Source organism: Dysidea avara, chromosome 7 (genome assembly GCF_963678975.1).
Source record: "Dysidea avara chromosome 7, odDysAvar1.4, whole genome shotgun sequence".
Taxonomy (NCBI): Eukaryota; Metazoa; Porifera; class Demospongiae; order Dictyoceratida; family Dysideidae; genus Dysidea; species Dysidea avara.
In genome coordinates, this window is record NC_089278.1 from 4,702,040 (window position 1) to 4,721,233 (window position 19,194).

Sequence of the window (19,194 nt, forward strand, 5' to 3'; positions counted from 1 at the left end):
AAATTTTTCTGTGGGGGGCATGCCCCCCTAGATAGACCATGCTCTGCATGCTGAGTGTGCTTTGTATACTATAGCTAGTTGTAACCAGTTCCGCTTTTCTTAGCCAACCAACCATTGTTAGCACCCCCCCTTCTGAAATCCTAGATCCGCCCCTGATACAAGACAGAAACTGTGAAACTTAACCAAGGACACAGAGCATAGTGTCTGAGATATATAATAATAAATCTTCTTGATATATAATAATAAATCTTCTTGATAAATAGATATACATTTAATGTAAATTTAAAAATATAATCACATGTATAAGAGGAATATAATTATACAAATTAATCTCTGCACAATTGCAATACAAGAGGAACTGCCAATGATTGAGATCCCCCAAGGGTGGCAGGTAACACATCAGGACTGAAATACACATTGAGTTCGTCATAATTAGTTCTATGGTAAGTGATCTATACAACACATCAGATTAGAGCAATGAAAGGCAACATAAATTTTCCTTACTCTTTTTCTCATTTTTTGCTTCATAAAAGGTTTTATGATGGCTATTAAGGTACTAACGTACCACGGTTCATTTATCAAATGTACTCCCTTCAATCTCATTGGAAAGACTTCCTAACAAAACAAAATAATGTACAAAATAATGTCAGTCACATACTCCTACCATCCCAAATGTGTACTGCGCAAATAGTGTAATGCACTGGTGCCAACGTCTTTGATTAGGTATATGACATGGACATAAAGTTTCAGTCAGACAGCAGACATATCTTTCTCCAAACACTTTAAAAATCCCTAAAACCATGATTCAACAGTGGTCTATGTAGAAGTAGGAACTCATCGAATCCTATGGACAAGGGAGTGTACTATGTATTTCATTGGTTACATCATTCTTACATGCAACAGGGATACAATGAATGGGCTGCTACTCCATCATCTTGTGTGAAGGTAGCAAAGCTGCTTCGATAGGAAGATCATTGAGTCAAAGGTAAAGCTTGGAATAGTCAAGCAGAGTAATTTTGTGCGATTAGCGACTGTAGAAAGATAGCTTGTGCTACTATTCCTCTGTCGTGCCATTGAAATTTGTTTCCTAGCTTTGCTTTGTCACAGCAGAAACTTGACATACTCGAGCAAGCGCCTCCGCATACATCCTTACTTATTATAGTACATGGCAGCCATGTTTGAATTTCACTGTTTATGGAGCTATATGCTCCCTTGTCCATAGGATTCGATGCACTCCTGACAGCAGAGGTCAGGCAATGTATGTATGAAATTATGAATGCTACTGGTAAACAATGCTTTATGCTTTGTAGCACTTATGTGCTCTCCTGGTGTCTAGCTACCTGACTTTTATGTTATGCATACACAGATATTGCATATATCAATAGCAAGAATTTTTATTGCCGATAACATTAAGACATGCAAGCAAAGCATACAGTATACTACAGTGAGTCGTCCACCCAGTCATAGCAACATGTATTATTCCCAATGGTTTTGTACTGGAACAAGACAAAGGAGCACGAAAGACCGTAGCTCTAGTTCATAGTCAACCACTAGTACTAAATCATACCCAGACCATTATTTGATGACAATTAGGGGGATGTTTGGTCAGTGAAATTACCAAAAACTACCAAGTTTTTGTACCTTAAACTGCTCACCTGAATAAACTCCATAATTGGCTTTCCAGCAGTGAGCAAGTTGGCTTCCATTTTGAGTTGTTGAAAAAAAGAGAAATTAGTAAAGTCCTCAAGTAGCCTGATCCCATGTATCTCCACATCCTCATGTTTCTCAAACAACACTTCCAACATGTAGAATGCTGCACAAATTATTTGTTCTATTTTATGATGCTGCATGTTCCATTTGGGGGGATATAAAATGATTCCTTGACAACCAGTGGAGCACTTTCCCTCCACAATTTCAAACACACCAGTTTCCAATACTTCTTTTACAGAGTCATACGTCAAGTCCTCCACTGATAATCCTGGTATTTTTCGCCTGTAAACAAACTGAAATGTAGAAGACTAGCTGTATGTCAGTTTGAACTGACCTGAAATTCTGGTAATTGGTGTACTGTGATAAAGACTTGTCCACGTCAAATTTATTACCTCGTAGAAAACGGACTAACATTCTGTCGTCTGTTCTGCAGTTTTGAGGCAGTTTGTCTCGTCGCTGCAAATCGCCGATTTTTCCTCGCAACGACTCCGTCTTTGCCGCTCTTTCCTCCGGCACTTCGTTAAGCTCATTATTTGCTTTTAGTAGCGCATCTTCAGGTAAGGCACACATTTTCTTCGTTCTGGGCTGACTGAATCACACTCTACATGCGCCAGCTAATTGGCATCACGCCAAACCGTGATACCACATTTTGTTTAGTCACGTTTATATTCCATATTTGTATTTCAAAATTCATTGACTTCAATGAAGAAGTAATACAAATAATTATCACATCTTTTAGTATATTAGTTCTTCATTTCTTCCAATAGGCTGGCCAGGCACTTTGCAGTTTTAGTGTAGTGTGATATACTCGCCTCACAACAGTCCAGTAGTGCTTGTTGAATGCTCAAAGCATACCTTGATTTAAACACTGATATCTACAACAAATCAAATATGATATTGATTTATAAACTGTTACATTTACTTCTTGTTTCGCAGCGTCTGTAATCGCCTCATATTCAGCATCGGCTTTTTTATGAGCAGCATCAGCCTGGTACATTGTGATATTAATAGTACATAATTTCAACCACTTACAGCTTCTTTTTTCTGAGGTTTGGTAGCCTTTTCTAATTGTGTACGGCAAACTTGCAACTGTTGTAAGCTCTTCAGACGACGTAGTAGCATTGCCTATTGTTATACAGATCACAACCCACCAGATAATATTGTCAGGTAAACACACTTTGTACTGCCTGTGAAAGTGTTGGTATAAATCTAAAGTAAATGATACGGTACTGTGTTCGTCCACAGCAACATCAAATCTACATTGCTACAAAAGATAGTGTCTCATTACATTAGTATCACTACAATACGATACCTTGTAATAATCTAATCCATCCCGTAGTCTTGATAAACACCTACAAATAAAGGGTCTCAGTAAATGAGTGCAAGTGAACCTCACCAAAGGGACGCATGCATTGGTGGTCTGAGGATACATTAACAATAAATGCTGCAAAGATGGTCCTCTGCTTGCATATTTTATGATGGTACTTGTCATTCCACTTTGTTTTGATAGTTGTATTTTGTAATTGGAGCTACTAATTGCTGTATTTTATCTGTAGTAAGAGGTAAATACCAGTGCTACATGTGGTGGACTCCAATATCTGGTAGTACATGCATCTCCATTGTTGCTTTTTTTCATTTGCTGTGTAGCTCATATTAATAGCATCTGATGATGCTATCATCCTATGACTGCACAGGTAAAGATGGACAAGATAGAATGAGAAAAACGTGTGTCTGAACTCCTGGAGGACAATGATCAAAAAGCTGAAAAAGGGTGGCCACATGCCAGGTCACAGGTCCAACTGGATGGTGGAATGTTTACTCAACCCAGAACCAATGCAGTTCCCATTCTTCATGCCTTCCCTGCTGTATTGGGGCTCAGCTCCTTCCACTGCCACTATCCTCCCAACAGGAGTGCACCCATCCTAGTTTGCTGAGCCTTCTGTGTCCTCAAGTTTGAGGGACCAGGAAGAGGAGGAAAACGATGAGGAAAACAATGAGGATGTAGTACTACAGTATCTGGATGAACTAGTAGCCATCCAGTTTGATGATATGTTCACAATGATGACATGTGGGATGCAGGCAAAAACATCAGTGCCTTTTATGCAAAAACACTTTAATTGCTCCATAAAACTAAGTTTACACAATAAGATAATGAATGGCTTTCTTAAGCCTGCCTGCCAGGCACTACAGTCAAGTTGGACAGTAGCATGAAGAAGGCAAGGATCCACACTATGGGGTGGAGAAATCCCAGGTCATGCTGTAGGGCCATTTACTACGACCCCTAGCCAGTTTGTGCTCAGACTTGATAGCCAGGAATGCAGAGGTGAAGCCTCAAGAAATAATCCAGGAGTTTTGTGTTCTGTTAGGCAGTACCGCTTCAACTTCCTGAGGTTTTATTATCGACCCACTCACGAACACAGGCAATCTTTCAGCTGAGAACAATGAACAGTACAAATACAAGATTATCCGATCCCTTTCAACCCAGGAATTGGGATAGGGAAGATGAGAGCCACTCTCCCTGCCATTAACATGATTGTGGTACCGAGAACTGCAATGCTGAAGAATCATGCTAAACAATAATAGTCTTCATTCTTCAATCAGCCAGTGACATTGATCAGGAAACGGCGCAGAATGGTGGTTCACTAAAATGGATCAAGCTCCTGTTGTAATATCAACCAATTTATGCCATCCAGTCAGCAATATCAATGATCCATGAGCAAGTGGGGAGAATCCCTATTAGACAGTATCCATTAGTTTACTAGGTGACAATGAGACTGTTAAGCCAGAAGCCTTTAGTCGAAGCCAACACAACCTTGCCTGCAAGAAGAGAACAATTGGGGCTCTTCTCAAACAGGTGAAATTACCATCAATGTCATGTGTAATGAACAATGATGCAAACTCTTGATGGTGTGGGGCTCATTACAATTATGTACTTCATATCATTATTGTGGACTTGGTGCTACATTCTGTTTTGGACTCAGTCACAGATGTAGAAATTTAGTATCACTCCATACTCGGTGGCATCATTTTGTCTGTTGTCATTATGCACAACCAATGCTCTACAGATTCTTGGGGCACCTTTATATATTAACAAAGTTACAGCACTCGCTCTCCTCTTTCATTGTTTGTTTGCAACATTAGTTATTGTATGTTTCAAACTCTACGAGAGTTACATGCAGAGTATCTCACAAAATATAACTGACAATTTGACAAAGGGGCGTGGGAAATGAAACTTATATAAGTAACACTGATCACCCACGACACACTCATGCCCTAAATCAGTTCCTAATAAGGCCATAGCTTTAGATGGTACCAAAAAGAAATGATTATAGCATTCACCATATTTAGTTACTTACTGACTACTCTCCTTATTGCTATGGTCAGCCTCATATGATGACACTTCATCTAAACATGACAACACATCAACCATCCCCAGTGCTAAATTTTGCTGGCTAGACACATTCTTTTCGTATGCCTATACAAATAAAACCTAACAAACAAACAAAATATTATCCTCTAGAGGTCTACCTCGCAAGTGGACTGCAGCAATGGTATCTTGTGCTCAACATGGTCAAATGCTTCAGTAAACACATCCTCTGGATCTGCCATCTGACTGTACTGGTAGTTAGAATAAGCACGTGTGAACATGGACAGCAGATTGCCATCAGATAGTGGCTCATGTTGTGGGACCTGTTTATTCATACTGAAATATCAACACAACACAACAGTGTGGGTCATACTTCATCATTTGAGAAAAAGGAATGCACCTCTGGCAGTACTCCGAAAAAATCACTAAGCACTAAAAATCGTAAAAAGCTAATCAAAAGATTAAATCAGTTGCGAGATATATACATTAACCATTAACCTTTCGATTGACTTGCATGCTTTCTTGTTAACATCTCCATATATGGCATGACAGTCCAGATCTGTATCAATTAAAATTTAATACCATGGAAAAACATGTGATGCTTCAAAACTCACTTAATTCCATAATTGGTGGAGGTAGGACATATGGTACAGTTGGTAGGGGGTGGAGCTACATTTTGCACATGTAAGTAAACAGTAATTGTGCAATGACTAGCCACACCCACCACATGACCTCCAATATTGGTCTTTTGATCACAGAATCGATACAACCATTGAATATCCTTGTAACCTCTGAATACAAAAGTTGTCTCCCTTGTTGTCTGATTTGTTAGCTAAACAAAAGAGCAATAGAGAACTGTACAAGTCCTCATGTCTTCTCACTTCAATTTCATAGTAGACATCATCTGCTTTCCGGTCAAAAGACAATACCTTTACGTCTGCATTTTCCAATCGTTTCTGTTTTGTATCTTCAGCTAGCTACAGGTTTATATACGTGTTAAACTGCATGAATTGCAGTGGCATAGCATCACCTTAGATTTTGGCTCTTCACTCTCGGGTAAATTTTCGCTTGTGAGGTCTGGCTGGTTCGAGGGTTGGTTAGAATCAGTGGCGTCATCCACCAATGTAGCTTTATTATCTTCCTTAGTCTCTTCTTGCTTTTCTTGGCTATCTGTAGTAAGCTCAGGACTCTCCTTGCTCTCTGCAGTGAGATCGGAGCTGTTGGTTGTTTCCGAAATCACCTCTTCTGACATTGTTTATAATTAGAGCCCACCAAAGCACGTGATCTAAAGCTCGTGACATGACGCAGTATGGCTGCACGTGATCAATCGTAAGCAATCGAGTAGGTATTATTTGGAGTAATGCCGCTGGAAGGACTAGAAGAAGAGGGTTTACCAAAAAATCCCGACCTGTCGCTTGCTCAGTTAAAGTTCTTGTTAACTGTAGAAGAAGAAGACAGGGAATCAATATGGAGTCAATTACTGGCTGCCATCAAGGAGAATTGTTAGTATATAAAATATTCATGTAAAAATAGTTGTACCGTAGATATTTATGGTTGTACGTACTAATAAAATGTACATTCTATTAGCTTTTAATAATTTGTTGTAGCTATGGCACCATTCTATCATGCTGTGTGCAGTGAACTTAAAATTACTGAGGATACAAAATTATTAGAAGAACTTACTGAGAAGAATCGTGAAGAGTTGAGCAGACTAGATCACAACATAGAAGATGCACAGGAAAATTTGGGAGAGACTGAACTGAAAGATGCGTTGTTGGAACGAGCTGAATATCTATCAAAGATTGGAGATAAGGTGAGGTACACTCAAATAGATAAATCTTGATATTGTTTGCAGGAAGAGGCAGTGAAGGCATTACGAAAAACCTTTGAAAAGACAGTTGCCCTGGGCCACCGTATTGATGTGCTGTTTCATCTAATCCGTATTGGGTTGTTTTACAAAGATCATGATTTGGTCAAAGCTAATGTAGAGAAGGCAAAACAGTTAGTCAGAATTTTTATTTGAATTACATCCATATTTTCACAAGCTTACAGAGAGTACACTTTTTACTTACCCCTCCCTCCTACCCATTAAAAATGTTGATGTTATACTGTATGTGAAATAGCTAGTGTTGATTTGTTTGCTTTTCATCCTCTGATTTGTCACAGTAGGCACCTCCAAAACAATCATTCAGACTTTAGTTACCATCCAGCTTTCACACAGTGAACATTTTAACCAAACACTAGTACTAAATTATTATGAATTATTTTTTTACATGGTGCTGCTTAGACCAACATTTTCAAAAGCGTATAGGTGAATTTTACCCCCCTCACCCCCTAGCGTACTCTGTACTTTTGCAAAAATGCTGAAAATAATGGATGGTCCCTTACTCTTTTTTGTCAGTTTAATAGAAGAGGGAGGTGATTGGGACAGAAGGAATCGACTGAAAGTGTATGAGGGACTATACGCTATGAGCATCAGAGATTTCAAGACTGCCTCCAAAAACTTTTTTGAGACAGCTGCCACCTTCACTTCTTATGAACTAATGAGCTTCGAGACATTTGTGAAGTATGCAGTGTTATCCTGCTTGGTGGCAATGGACCGTAACCAGCTAAAGACTAATGTGAGTCTTTACTAGAGCCATGATGATCACAAGTATGAAAATGTTTTAAGGTGATAGAAGGATCTGAAGTACAAGAGGCTCTCCATTCATTACCAGAGCTTAGTACCTTGGTCCGTTCCCTCTATGAGTGTCACTATGATCAGTTTTTTATCCGTCTCGGTGAGCTCACCTTAATACACTCTACCATTATTTCTTTGTTCAATAGTATGGACTGAGGAGCAGTTAAAGAGAGATTACTACCTTGCTCCCCACACACAATACTTCCTAAGAGAGATGCGCATCATTGCTTACACACAGCAGTTAGCATCTTACCGTTCCCTATCACTTCAACACATGGCACGAGCATTCGGTGTTAGTGAAGCCTTTATTGACAGGTAAAGAACTATTGTGTGTATGTGCAGTGCAACTATGTATTTTGTGCAGAGAGCTGTCTCGCTTCATAGCAGTCGGGAGACTAAACTGTAGGATTGATAAAGTTGGAGGTGTAGTAGAAACCAATCGTCCAGACAGTAAAAACTTTCTATACCAGGTGAGTTGTTTTCCCTTTGTACACATACACATGTCACCTCTCTTACAGTCGACGATCAAACAAGGAGACCTGCTACTTAATCGTATTCAAAAACTTAGTAGAGTGATTAACATGTAGGAGAAATATCATGTTGTTATATCATCAATAATTGTTAGTCGCTCTTTCTGATCAGTTAATAATCCTGTTTGAAGATGATGTACCCGTGATGGCGGCCAAACTACATATTGTACACGAGCTCGAATCAAACCAAGGGACACCTGTATGCAGTACAACAACTGAACTCGATGGTGTGTACAAACTCGACATACGGCTCCAAAGTAGTTGCTGTCATTACTTGACTTTCCATTGTCCCCTTCAACCCAGCAATGTCCTTTAGGTATGACACGAGAACTCCTGTGGGTTCTAGGCCTGTAAAAAGATGTTTAATTTTTTCTTTAATTAGTACATTTTTTACCGGACAACATCACCTTCCACAGCTATCACTCTTTTAACATAAGTCTTCCAAGGATCATTTGGGCAGCTATAAATGTATTTAAATTTTTAACATTGTGGCGGGTGCACCACGTGATCCACTAACGTGAATACCACGACTTCTCCACGGGACGCTGGTCTCCACTTAACAGTCAACCTGTCTATTAGCACTAAATCCGACCAACCTGAGCTCGCTGGGTTTAACGTGGGCTAGTAAACAAAGTGTTCAAAATAATTAGAACACTAACTTGCAAAGTGGGAGTGTACCTGCATAGACCGACCGCGAACTATTCCTACGTATCCAACTTGGTCGTAAAGAGAAATAGCAACCGGAGTTACTATAAGAACTGTCTTCACTACCTTGCCCACTCTGAACATGGCAATGCTACGAGCTGCTTCGAAGGTACCAAAACATTTTAATATTTAGTCAAATGAAAACTCACGCGAAATAAACTCTGTGTGTATCATGTGTAAACATGTGCTGGAAGAATATCTCTGAACTGTTTTTAGATATTTCAGCCATTCTCCATGGCAGTAAGAACTGCAGCTACTCAGCAGGTACGCTTGGTACAACCAAGAGGCCATGTTGTAATGCTGTAGTTACAGGTTTCAGTGAGAGATGCTCTTAACCAAGCTATGCATGAGGAAATTTCTCGTGACCCAAATGTATTCCTCATTGGTGAAGAAGTTGCCGAATATGATGGTGCATACAAAGTATCAAAGGGTCTGTGGAAACGTCATGGTGATAAGCGTATTGTAGATACACCCATCACAGAGGTGTGGTGTGTATGTTTACATGTTCAAACTAACATTGTAATGTTATTAGATGGGCTTTGCTGGGTTAGCTGTTGGTGCTGCAATGGTGAGTCTTGTGGTATTGACTGTTGTGTTATGGTATGTGTTTACAGGCTGGACTGCGGCCAGTCTGTGAATTTATGACATTTAACTTTTCTATGCAAGCCATTGATCAAGTTAGTACCTATTTCCCTCCTTCTGGCCTTGTTACAGTTAGCATCTCTTTTATCTTTAGGTCATCAATTCTGCTGCTAAAACCCACTACATGTCTGCAGGGAAGGCAAGTGACAATGTGGCTGTATGAATATGTTGTTAGTTAAAATTGTATAGGTTCCTGTTCCCATCACATTCCGAGGGCCCAATGGAGCATCAGCTGGAGTGGCTGCTCAACATTCACAAGATTTTTCTGCTTGGTATGCTTCCTGCCCAGGATTAAAGGTATGAAACGTATACCACAAGTGTCTCAGGCTGTATTGTATGTTAAGGTGGTGTCTCCATACTCATCTGAGGATGCAAGAGGACTGCTCAAGTCAGCTATTCGTGACGACAATCCTGTTGTTGTCCTGGAGAATGAAATAGAATATAACTCGTCTCATCCGTTATCTGAGGAGGCACAATCTGAGGATTTCTTGATACCAATAGGAGTAGCAAAAATAGAGAGAGCAGGTCTGTTTCCATGTGTATTGTATAGCCATTAAATGTGTATTAACTACAGGGAACCATGTTACCATGGTAGCAGTATCCAAGTCAGTGGGATTGGCTTTGAAGGCAGCAGAAGAGTTGGCTAATATTGGGATAAGTGCTGAGGTGTGTGACTAACACTATAGTAGTATGGTTGGTTGTTAAGCCAATCTTGCACATTAGAGTATAGATCTTAATCTTATTCTCCTTAGGTAGTCAACCTCAGAAGTATTCGTCCTTTGGATATTGACTGTATCAAGCGGTCAGTGATGAAGACACACCATTTGCTCACAGTAGAAACTGGCTGGCCTATGTTTGGTGTAGGTGCTGAAATTTTAGCTCAGATTTGTGAAAGTGAGTGATCCTTTTAAAATTATTCTAGCTCACCTTAATAACTAGGTGAGGCCTTTTACTATCTGGATGGACCAATGGAACGTGTTACAGGAGCTGATGTGCCAATGCCATATGCACATTGTATGGAATCAGCTGCATTACCACAAGTTGAGAATGTGCTTAATACAGTTTCACACATGCTCGGTAGAAAGTTGTAAAACCTTCTTAAATAAGTAATATAAACTATAAATGTTTTAATATTTATAAATACACGCAACACAAAATAACATCTCTATATTAAGAGAAAATTAAAATTTAGATTATTAAAAATTTGTATCCATTAAACTTTAGGACCACTTCTATCATTAGTTACAGTTTTCTTGAGGGCAGTTTTACTAAAGGTGTGTATAGATCCAAGAAGAGCACCCCGCTCTGATGATGTCTTTGGAAGTGGGGCTGATACTACAGGTGGAGGAGGTGGAGCTACTGCTGCAGGTGGTGGTGGAGGCTTAGGTACTGCAGCAGTACTAGTAGTTGTAGGAATTTGTGAAGCAGATGCTTGCTTTGTAAGGTGGGATTTGCTAGATCGCTTTGGTGCTGGTGCTGTGGACTTTGGTGGTGGCCGGTCAGTTCTAATCTCAGTAGTTGGATAACTGACATAAGAAGTGTCGGTTTGTAGAGACATTTGTTTCTAAGAAAAGATACTATATACCTACTGCAGTATTTTTGTGCTCACTTTTTGTAACTTTCTTCTTTTCTTTTTCTCTTCTTCTGACAAAATGGCATCTTTAGCCTTATCCAATCTCTTCTGTTGTTGTACCTACAAGGTGAAAACATGGCCACATACACTATACACTCTCTAGTAGAGTGGTTACCTTTTTCTGTTGTGCTTGTAATCTTGACTCCATCATAGATTTACATTTTAGCAACTCCTCTTTAAACCGGTTAGGAACCTGCAAGATAGTGAAAAGATAGCAACTACTGTAAACAATACCTTCAACTGCTTTTCTCTCTCATCAATTGCAACGGTAGCAAACACTCTGCAGATAGACAGTCTCATTTCACACCAGTTGCTTACAAATTAATACCACCACTCACTCATTCTCAATAAGGTCATTTACGGTTGGAAGAGGTTTTTTCACTGCATCCTTTGACAGTAGTGATTCCACAGTAGGTCCTGATGTCAAAACAAATAACACAGTCACAGCAGACTACAGTGTATGTGGTACTTACGGAGTACAGCTGGCATATCACCTGGCACATTCTCCATTACACTGGCATTAAGAGGACGACACATGGCCATCTCATAGAGAAGTTGTCCAAAACTATATGACAACACTGCCTCCATTGTCTAACAATACGCTGCCATTATAACCATCACCTTATCAACCACTCAACCCCACCTGAACTTTACGTAATTCGTAAGAGTACAAATAATGATGATAGTACGAAGGGAGACCAAGTAGAGTGTTCTCTATGTCTGATATTCTATTACAAAATGTTTCCATTTAGATTTGTAAAACATGATCAGTTGGTCACCTGGCTATACTTGCGGTTGGTCCACCTTCAATAATAACATTTCCAGCATGAACTTGGGCTGCATGCAGAAAAATTAATAAGTGCAATAATACACACAATGTACTCTGACCAGGAACAAATCCTTTGTCAAGTAAAAATTTCAGACCCTGATAAGAAAGAAGAATAAAGCAGTGACACACTTATCACTCAAGTAATACTTCCAAAATCTGACGGGAATATTTAACGACATCTGGTACACCAAGGATACGCCATTTACACGGTACACCATATTTCTTTAGCACATGGTTTTGTGGACGACACTACAAGATAAGCTAATAATACAGTATAGACAACACACGAATAACTCACGTTATAAATTACATCATGTAGCGAACCTCTGCTACTGAATTGTCTCATCACAGCCACCCCTACTCCATTGTATATTGCTGATACTGGTGACAGTATAAATTGGTGCTAAAAAGTAGGAGTGGCTGGTTTACATGTATACTTATCCAATAATGATGTACCACCTTTATGCCAGAAAGCAGCTTAAGAGCAGTCTCCAAATCTTTGTCATTGAGAGCAAAATCAGGACCTGGTTCAAACTGCAATTGTAGTTAAGAACACCATCACAGTGACATGCTCTGTATTTAATTTGATAAAATAGAAGAATGCTTACCCAAGTGAGAAAGTATCTTATTTTTTCTTCTCTCCTGTTTGCTACCAAGTAATAGTGCTTGCGAAATCTCCATCCTTTAACAACACAAGGGGCAGCATGTAAAACACAAAAGTTAGCACACATACATACATTCAAGTACTGGATAGTGAAAGCATAGGTCAACAAGTTACTAACTGAAGTGATATTAACCTTGCATTAACCATTTACCCATCACACACAGAGTACACATGGCCCTACTATGTAAGAGTCACTTCACAAGTGTGTTGGGTGCACAGGGCAGGGTATGGAGGAACACAGTGGTTGATTGGAGGTTTTGGACGTTGTTTACTTGTTTGATGAATTGCAACTTGTCCAGTTCGACCCAACAGTCGAAAGTAACACCCAGTGACACTATCAACACTTTTATGGAGAACTAGCGATCTGGTCAGTGGTGTTTGGGTGTCTGTGCCTTGTTCTATTGGCTGAGTGACTTAACCCTTTTTGCGGTTACCTTCTTTTTCTTCTTTCTCTTTTGTGGCCTCTGGCAGTGAGATTGTTGAATTGACATGATCCCAAGCCACTCGGAGTGATTGAGTGGGATGCTCTTCCCAGGAGGACAAGGACTCTCTGGATAAGTAGAATCACCTGTTCAGTTATAACCTTGATCCTTCATTTAAGCAGATCTGACCGCAAGCTAGTGAGGACATACACACATACCTTGTTAAGGCGATTGGGAAAGAAGAACTGAAAGAAAAGCGCCTTAAGGAGAAGCGGCACATTACAGAATAAATGAAGTATACAAAAAAAATTGTGTACACAGCTGCCACATCAAAGTATAGGGTGATAGAGCTTTGATCTTGTTTGGAGCAACAGAAGATTGCATGGACTGGTAAGTCACTGGCCACAAAGGAGCATAAGACTAACAGGACAACCTCTTTGGACCTAGTTTCTTGGAGAAGGCCTTCAAGAAGTAGGAAGACTCTGGGGAAAGTACCCCCAAATCCAAGAATGAGAACCCATACTTGTAGGCCCCTCTATATGGTGAGCAAGTACAGTAGCGGATCACAGTTTCTTGGATCTCAAAGACATGTACCATTCAGTATCTATTGCCAAGGAACACCTTCGTTTCCTGTGGAATGGCTGGATCTACGGGTTCACCTGCCTCCCCTTTAGACTGTGCAGTGCCCCTCAAAACTTCACACAGTTGTTTCACCCAGAATGGTGCATTTGTGGTCATGGGGTGTGAGGCTAATAGTATACCTGGACGCACAGGATGATCATTCAGCAACTGTCCAAATCATTGGGCAGAATGGCAGCATCATCACCGGCAGTTCTATCCCACTCCATTACCGCCAACTGCAACAGCTCAAGAAAAGGTAATTCAGAAGGTTTGAGTCATTTGACCCACTGGTGACCCTAGATCAGCTATACAGGACATGTAGTGGTAGAAGGATCACCTGACTACAGGAAATGGAAGAGACATCATCCAGCTATCAATGGATCTGGTGATAGAGACTGATGCCTCACTACTGGGCCGGGGTGCAGTTTGCAAGGGCATCAAGACTGTGGCCTGTGGTCAGCTCAAGAAAACCAACACATCAATGTGCTGGAGCTGAAAGCAGTTATGAGGCTTTAATGAAAGACCAACAGAATGTCCATGTCAGCCCTGGCATACTTAGGAGGAAAAGTGGTCCCCTGAGAAATGTGAGTCTGGTGTCTCCAGAAAGGGGCACCTTTTTGAGCTCTCATCTAGATGCAGACCAGAGGTGCAGACTTCAGTGGAGTGGAAACTCAAGGTGGAGTTATTCCACAAGATTTTTATGTACCTGGGCCTGTGCAGGACATGTCACTCAACCGAACAACCAGCTGGACAGGCACATCAGTTGGACTGAATAACCAGCTGGACAGGTACATCAGCAGAACAGACTCAGGAGCCATACTGACCAATGCCTTTTAAACCAGTTGGAAGAAACTGGAGAGGTATGCATTCCCGCCCTTTACTCTGATAGGCAGGTGTCTACAGAAGATAAAAGCAGATCATAGTAGAGTTGTACTAGTGGCACCAGTGTGGCAAACCCAGGTATACTGTATGGTTCCCATTACTACTAGACCTAGCAGTGGAACTTCCCCTTCTTCTCCTATCTCACTGTAAGAATCTGTTGTGACCCCAAGGGGCAAACACACCCCCTAGTGTGCTCCAACAGGCTGAGACCAGCCACCTGGAAAATGTCTGGCAACAACACTCAGGAGCTAGAGTTTTGGCCTTGGAGGATGGAGCACAGGCACCAACTCCACACTTACCAAACTAGATGGAAACTGTGGAATAGCTGGTGTCAGGGAAGGGAGGTTGATCCCATTTCATGCATCAACCCTTCCTAGATTTCATCACAAGGAAGGTCTAGAGTACTGCACAGTTGATTAATACGGTCAGCTGTATCATTCAGCCATAAAAACAATAGATGGGACCCCCATTGGACAGCACCCCTCAGTGAAGCAATTGTTTAGAGGGGTATACAATTCCAGACCTCCTCAGCCAAGGTACATGGGATGTGAACTTAGTACTGGATTGCATAACCTGAGAATAGAGATCTCTCTCTCTCAAACAGTTATCTTCTAAATTGCTCATGCTGATCTCCTTGGTAAGTGCCAGCTGCTCTAGATCTCTGTTTTCATTACCACAAGCCAAACAGAGTTCTTTTCTAACTGGCTTTATTAAAAAAGAAACGTCAACTAGGGGCTGCATTAAAAGAATGTTTCTTTGCCAGACAACAAGTTACAGTACGTGTGGTCCAATGCCTAAGTGGGTATGAAATGGTACAGCAGTTCTGAAGTGTCCTCAGATGAACCAGCACCTTTCTCTACCACATACAGCCCAGAGAATGGCACATTGGATCAAGGACCTATTGAAGAAGGCAGGAGTGGTTGTTGTTAAGGTCCATTCCGTGTAAGGGGGCATTTACTTCAGCAGCCCTAAAGAAGGAAGTGATATTCTCAGTACAGCTGATTAGAGTAAAGAATCAACCTTTAAGAGTTTATTGTTGTTCAACACAATAAGACTCCTTTGCCGGTAGAGTACCGAGTAGTACGGATTAAGTTGAGCCCTGTCATTGTTTGATCTATATAATATTATATCAACTACTAACACCGATAGGAATTTTATTATGATTAATGTTAGTGGATCATGTACATATGTAGCTATTATCACCCCAGTGGGATAGTTCGTTAGCCTCAGTGTTGGCTATATATATATATGTGACTGGATTTGCGAAAAGGTACCTTTTTCACACACAAAATTTGACCCATTTTTGATCTTAGCAGCTTCATAACTTTTTGTTCATGGCATATAATTGCCTGAAATTTTCGATGAGTGCGGCTAAAGTATCTGGCTACATTTTGAAACTAAGAGCAAGCTGATCAGTATACAGAGTCAAACGTTACATTGTTTTGTTTGTTCGCCTGTAAAATGTGTGGAAAAGATACCTTTTTGCAAATCCGATCACATATATAGAGTGTACAATATAGTTTCTGATAGATCCAGCAAGAACAGAGCACCGGCATCACCATGGTAGTGCCTCAGTGGCAATTACAGGTGTGAAGTCCAGCTCTGATGGAAAGCCTAGTAGATGAGCTGGCACTTGTGTGTTACAAACTACAACACTTCAGACCGAAGTGTTGGGCTTTGCATAATGTATGAATGAATTGTGTGGTGAAGTGCTCTGTGCAGTAACAGATGTTGCAGTACACTACGACAAATCAAGTCGTAGGGTCGTGCATGTGCACATGTGTGTTACATCCTTGTCTATTAGAGGTGAACATAAAATATTACCTAACCTTCAAGATGACACACAGATACCCCAAACACAACACCTACAACATCACAAGAACATGGAATCTTACCAATGTTACGTACTGGTTCAGTTACTGTCCACTCAGGGTGAGATCGAAACACCATGGAAACATTACGCAAAGCAGCCTCTGTATTGGCCAAAAAATTAGAGCAAAGAAGTAAGCAATGCCTCACCATGTGGCTCATCACTGTATGTCGTAGGGTCAAGAAATCTCTTTACTTCCCAAGTGTTAGCCAACAAAGGCTCACACAACACAGTATCAAGGAAAGCCTGAAAGGGAGTAACATAAATACTTAATTGGAAATAACAGACACAGCATAGGTACTCTCTTCAGACCCCTGAATTAGTTAATGGTACACGTTAAGTGCCACATGCATCCAAATGTCCACGGCACTTTACATATATCATTCACTGTGTTACTGAAAACCCCTCTTTGCTGTGTCTGGATCCTTTGAAAAATGAGGACACCTGTGTAATCTGGACACAGCCCAAAAGTATCTCTTAGCATGTAATTGACCAGGAAAACCAGGACACCTTGATAATCAGGATGCTTTTGATCGGTCCCAAGGTGTCCTAAATGCACAGTAATACATGCAATGTAAGTGTAGCTAGGAATGCTAAGGAAGTTATTATAGCTCACACATGAAAGAATCGAGCAGTCATAAAAGTGTTGCTAGTTATGTACAATTGTGTGCCTCCCTAGGAACTAAACATGAAGACATCACTACCTGAAGTCCTTTTTGTCGTTCACCAATCACCTCCTTGTCTTTGCTACCAAACATCTTCTTTGGTGGAATGGGCAGTGTGATACCACTGGTCTGCATACACATCATACAAATCAGTCATGTTCTTCATAACACAATGCCATTACCTCTAGAAATTCATGTAGTGCTGAAAACTCACTGTATCGATGTACCACCTGACCAAGAGATTGACATAAGCACGCACACACACACACTAGCAGCACAATGCTAACAGATCACAATACGTACATCCCAACGTTCCTCAAGGTTAGGTCCTCGCTGAACCCTTACAACATATTCCTGGAGAACGAAACGTCCATGATAATGCATTAGCATGTGTTAGGGGGAGTGGGGATCACGTACAACATAAGATGGTAATATTCTACTTGTTAACGCGACGACACGTAATGGGATATAGTCATCCATAAACTGACGCTTCTCCTTCTTCTCTAATACACTGCCGGCACTCGCCATCGTGGCCAAACCCTTCTTGTGCGCACTAAATAGAAACTTTATTGTGCATTATTAAGAACTAGCGCGAAAGTCACAATGACCGGCAAGGTATCCCTAGCTCAAAAGGCCTTTGATGAAATGCGTGGAGACAGTGTGGATACGAAAGTAAGCTACTGACTAATTTTGAATGAAAATAGATAAAGTGTAATTTGAAAGGTTGGGGAAATAATCAGGTATTTGCTGTGTGCTGATAAAAAGAAACTTCCAGTTAAGAAAAAAGGTTTGTTTTCACAATGCATGAATTCCAGTTGCCCATAACAACCCTTACAGATATAGTGGATGCAGTACTGAAGGATAATTCACCTCGTGCTTTTGTCCTGCTGTTAGACAGAGCTAAGGATCGGCTAAAAGAAGTAAATTGTATCTTTTAATTAATATAGTAGCTAACAGGTCACTGTGCAACTTCAGGTGTTTGGTCTAAAAGTTGTTGAAGTGGAGCTTGGAAAAAGTAAAATCAAAGCTTACTTTTTGGTAAATTGCCTTCCAGAGGCATCGCAATTTCTTGACCAGTAAAGCAAGCCAGTAAGTATGGCACATTTGTATTCTACTGTATTGTATGCAGGAAAGCTGATTTTCCCAAGATGGGTCTGTTGTTCTTCATCCTGGCTCACATTATGATGAATCAGAATTTTTTATCAGAAAGTATGCCAAATTTTCTATTTATTTTGTAACGTTGATTACTCTATTTTGTAAGGTGATCTATGGGCCTACTTGAAGCAGCTAGGCATTGAGAAAGGGTACAGTGAAGTTACTGTGTGTAGTACTGTTTGCTACTTTCATATTCAGCTCCAAACATGCAACATTTGGTGATGTTACAAAGTTGATAACCCAGGAATGGGTACAACAATTGTATGAAGCCTGGCCCTCTCTACTAACCTACCTTACCACTTAATCTTAACAGGTATTTGGACCGAGAGAAGAAGTCACCAAATAATGTCACATCTTTTGAATACCACTGGGGAGAAAGGGCCAAGCATGAAATTGATAAGGAGGCAATGATCACTTTTCTAGCTGAGGTTACCACATGTTGCTATCACTGCGTGTTACTACCCATCATTACAGGCTCACGGCAGTACACCAGAAGCTTGGCACAAACAGTTTAAAGGAATTTTTGATGCACTATGATGACATTCACTTGATCATAACCTATATATAATTACCTTACTGTCAAGTCATAAATACTCACCTTATCACATAGTACAATGTTACATGTATATTTATAATATTGGGATCATCCAGAATACCAACCTGTTTTTTAGTAAGAATGCAAATTTGTCTCCTTACATTTTTACCTCCAAGAGGAAAATATCAGTACTGGAGCGAAAAACTTGAGAGGTTTGCTCTATTATGGTGGTAAATATCCTTACCAATCATTAGTATTGTGGTTAGGAAGTGTTGTGTGTCCTT

At 40.4% G+C, this 19,194-nt stretch overlaps 7 protein-coding genes across 8 annotated transcripts; 3 read left to right on the forward strand and 4 right to left on the reverse strand.

Annotated features, from left to right (window-relative positions):
- Nucleotides 1-214: 214 nt before the first annotated feature.
- On the reverse strand, nucleotides 215-2,390 carry LOC136261961 (alpha-tocopherol transfer protein-like). Its single transcript, XM_066056058.1, has 4 exons — nucleotides 2,045-2,390; nucleotides 1,656-1,992; nucleotides 505-615; nucleotides 215-452 (listed from the first exon to the last, which is right to left on the reverse strand). Exons 1-4 carry the CDS (start codon nucleotides 2,278-2,280, stop codon nucleotides 327-329), a joined length of 810 nt encoding a protein of 269 aa, XP_065912130.1. The 5' UTR covers nucleotides 2,281-2,390; the 3' UTR covers nucleotides 215-326.
- LOC136261953 (sorting nexin-5-like) lies at nucleotides 2,373-6,386 on the reverse strand. The gene is made up of 13 exons (XM_066056049.1): nucleotides 6,108-6,386; nucleotides 5,959-6,054; nucleotides 5,802-5,909; nucleotides 5,692-5,746; nucleotides 5,576-5,636; nucleotides 5,451-5,526; nucleotides 5,239-5,400; nucleotides 5,067-5,185; nucleotides 3,023-3,062; nucleotides 2,888-2,974; nucleotides 2,743-2,835; nucleotides 2,633-2,698; nucleotides 2,373-2,585 (listed from the first exon to the last, which is right to left on the reverse strand). The coding sequence occupies exons 1-13, from the start codon at nucleotides 6,327-6,329 to the stop codon at nucleotides 2,454-2,456; spliced, it is 1,317 nt and encodes a 438-aa protein (XP_065912121.1). The 5' UTR covers nucleotides 6,330-6,386; the 3' UTR covers nucleotides 2,373-2,453.
- Nucleotides 6,387-6,392: 6 nt separating this feature from the next.
- LOC136261954 (26S proteasome non-ATPase regulatory subunit 6-like) lies at nucleotides 6,393-8,422 on the forward strand. Its single transcript, XM_066056050.1, has 8 exons — nucleotides 6,393-6,579; nucleotides 6,685-6,890; nucleotides 6,933-7,078; nucleotides 7,479-7,698; nucleotides 7,749-7,857; nucleotides 7,904-8,072; nucleotides 8,122-8,227; nucleotides 8,276-8,422. Exons 1-8 carry the CDS (start codon nucleotides 6,438-6,440, stop codon nucleotides 8,342-8,344), a joined length of 1,167 nt encoding a protein of 388 aa, XP_065912122.1. The 5' UTR covers nucleotides 6,393-6,437; the 3' UTR covers nucleotides 8,345-8,422.
- Nucleotides 8,308-9,152, reverse strand: LOC136261964 (mitochondrial inner membrane protease subunit 2-like). 2 transcript variants are annotated; one of them, XM_066056063.1, is made up of 5 exons: nucleotides 8,966-9,152; nucleotides 8,805-8,908; nucleotides 8,695-8,747; nucleotides 8,536-8,635; nucleotides 8,308-8,484 (listed from the first exon to the last, which is right to left on the reverse strand). In XM_066056063.1, the coding sequence occupies exons 1-5, from the start codon at nucleotides 9,074-9,076 to the stop codon at nucleotides 8,469-8,471; spliced, it is 384 nt and encodes a 127-aa protein (XP_065912135.1). In that variant the 5' UTR covers nucleotides 9,077-9,152; the 3' UTR covers nucleotides 8,308-8,468. The 2 variants fall into 2 exon arrangements, with proteins under 2 accessions (XP_065912135.1, XP_065912134.1); XM_066056062.1 differs by having other exon boundaries at nucleotides 8,682-8,747; nucleotides 8,966-9,148.
- On the forward strand, nucleotides 8,919-10,794 carry LOC136261957 (pyruvate dehydrogenase E1 component subunit beta, mitochondrial-like). The gene is made up of 11 exons (XM_066056054.1): nucleotides 8,919-9,101; nucleotides 9,209-9,256; nucleotides 9,305-9,475; nucleotides 9,525-9,560; nucleotides 9,607-9,669; nucleotides 9,729-9,773; nucleotides 9,824-9,931; nucleotides 9,979-10,159; nucleotides 10,209-10,300; nucleotides 10,387-10,528; nucleotides 10,574-10,794. Exons 1-11 carry the CDS (start codon nucleotides 9,075-9,077, stop codon nucleotides 10,723-10,725), a joined length of 1,065 nt encoding a protein of 354 aa, XP_065912126.1. The 5' UTR covers nucleotides 8,919-9,074; the 3' UTR covers nucleotides 10,726-10,794.
- LOC136261948 (PX domain-containing protein kinase-like protein) lies at nucleotides 10,738-17,806 on the reverse strand. The gene is made up of 19 exons (XM_066056040.1): nucleotides 17,638-17,806; nucleotides 17,524-17,574; nucleotides 17,403-17,450; nucleotides 17,260-17,349; nucleotides 16,705-16,801; nucleotides 16,581-16,658; nucleotides 12,705-12,778; nucleotides 12,556-12,630; nucleotides 12,395-12,499; nucleotides 12,244-12,345; nucleotides 12,156-12,192; nucleotides 12,047-12,104; nucleotides 11,911-11,995; nucleotides 11,741-11,858; nucleotides 11,606-11,684; nucleotides 11,502-11,547; nucleotides 11,383-11,460; nucleotides 11,244-11,327; nucleotides 10,738-11,198 (listed from the first exon to the last, which is right to left on the reverse strand). The coding sequence occupies exons 1-19, from the start codon at nucleotides 17,746-17,748 to the stop codon at nucleotides 10,848-10,850; spliced, it is 1,767 nt and encodes a 588-aa protein (XP_065912112.1). The 5' UTR covers nucleotides 17,749-17,806; the 3' UTR covers nucleotides 10,738-10,847.
- LOC136261963 (non-structural maintenance of chromosomes element 3 homolog) lies at nucleotides 17,767-19,034 on the forward strand. Its single transcript, XM_066056060.1, has 9 exons — nucleotides 17,767-17,892; nucleotides 17,944-18,007; nucleotides 18,058-18,140; nucleotides 18,196-18,296; nucleotides 18,350-18,429; nucleotides 18,482-18,524; nucleotides 18,574-18,636; nucleotides 18,689-18,803; nucleotides 18,850-19,034. The coding sequence occupies exons 1-9, from the start codon at nucleotides 17,824-17,826 to the stop codon at nucleotides 18,910-18,912; spliced, it is 681 nt and encodes a 226-aa protein (XP_065912132.1). The 5' UTR covers nucleotides 17,767-17,823; the 3' UTR covers nucleotides 18,913-19,034.
- Nucleotides 19,035-19,194: the final 160 nt, after the last annotated feature.

Excerpts from the sequence above, each read along its gene's own strand:
- LOC136261961 (XM_066056058.1), bottom strand. The coding sequence starts at position 2,280 with ATGTGTGCCTTACCTGAAGATGCGCTACTAAAAGCAAATAATGAGCTT. Across the intron at positions 1,993-2,044 it reads ACCAATTACCAGAATTTCAG|GCGAAAAATACCAGGATTAT; the intron begins GTCAGTTCAAAC and ends GTTTGTTTACAG. Across the intron at positions 616-1,655 it reads CAATTATGGAGTTTATTCAG|GAAGTCTTTCCAATGAGATT; the intron begins GTGAGCAGTTTA and ends TTGTTTTGTTAG.
- LOC136261953 (XM_066056049.1), bottom strand. The coding sequence starts at position 6,329 with ATGTCAGAAGAGGTGATTTCGGAAACAACCAACAGCTCCGATCTCACT. Across the intron at positions 5,910-5,958 it reads ATGTCTACTATGAAATTGAA|CTAACAAATCAGACAACAAG; the intron begins GTGAGAAGACAT and ends TCTTTTGTTTAG. Across the intron at positions 2,699-2,742 it reads AACCTCAGAAAAAAGAAGCT|GCTGATGCTGCTCATAAAAA; the intron begins GTAAGTGGTTGA and ends ACAATGTACCAG.
- LOC136261954 (XM_066056050.1), top strand. The coding sequence starts at position 6,438 with ATGCCGCTGGAAGGACTAGAAGAAGAGGGTTTACCAAAAAATCCCGAC. Across the intron at positions 7,699-7,748 it reads GTAACCAGCTAAAGACTAAT|GTGATAGAAGGATCTGAAGT; the intron begins GTGAGTCTTTAC and ends AAATGTTTTAAG. Across the intron at positions 8,073-8,121 it reads AGTGAAGCCTTTATTGACAG|AGAGCTGTCTCGCTTCATAG; the intron begins GTAAAGAACTAT and ends TATTTTGTGCAG.
- LOC136261957 (XM_066056054.1), top strand. The coding sequence starts at position 9,075 with ATGGCAATGCTACGAGCTGCTTCGAAG. Across the intron at positions 9,476-9,524 it reads TAGATACACCCATCACAGAG|ATGGGCTTTGCTGGGTTAGC; the intron begins GTGTGGTGTGTA and ends TAATGTTATTAG. Across the intron at positions 9,774-9,823 it reads ACTACATGTCTGCAGGGAAG|GTTCCTGTTCCCATCACATT; the intron begins GCAAGTGACAAT and ends AAAATTGTATAG.
- LOC136261964 (XM_066056062.1), bottom strand. The coding sequence starts at position 9,076 with ATGTTCAGAGTGGGCAAGGTAGTGAAGACAGTTCTTATAGTAACTCCG. Across the intron at positions 8,909-8,965 it reads TTCGCGGTCGGTCTATGCAG|CCCACGTTAAACCCAGCGAG; the intron begins GTACACTCCCAC and ends TTTGTTTACTAG. Across the intron at positions 8,485-8,535 it reads ACAGCAACTACTTTGGAGCC|GTGTCCCTTGGTTTGATTCG; the intron begins GTATGTCGAGTT and ends TACTGCATACAG.
- LOC136261948 (XM_066056040.1), bottom strand. The coding sequence starts at position 17,748 with ATGGCGAGTGCCGGCAGTGTATTAGAGAAGAAGGAGAAGCGTCAGTTT. Across the intron at positions 16,802-17,259 it reads AACGACAAAAAGGACTTCAG|GCTTTCCTTGATACTGTGTT; the intron begins GTAGTGATGTCT and ends ACTCCCTTTCAG. Across the intron at positions 12,105-12,155 it reads TGACAAAGGATTTGTTCCTG|CCCAAGTTCATGCTGGAAAT; the intron begins GTCAGAGTACAT and ends TTCTGCATGCAG.
- LOC136261963 (XM_066056060.1), top strand. The coding sequence starts at position 17,824 with ATGACCGGCAAGGTATCCCTAGCTCAAAAGGCCTTTGATGAAATGCGT. Across the intron at positions 18,637-18,688 it reads CAGGAATGGGTACAACAATT|GTATTTGGACCGAGAGAAGA; the intron begins GTATGAAGCCTG and ends TAATCTTAACAG. Across the intron at positions 18,804-18,849 it reads TGATCACTTTTCTAGCTGAG|GCTCACGGCAGTACACCAGA; the intron begins GTTACCACATGT and ends CCATCATTACAG.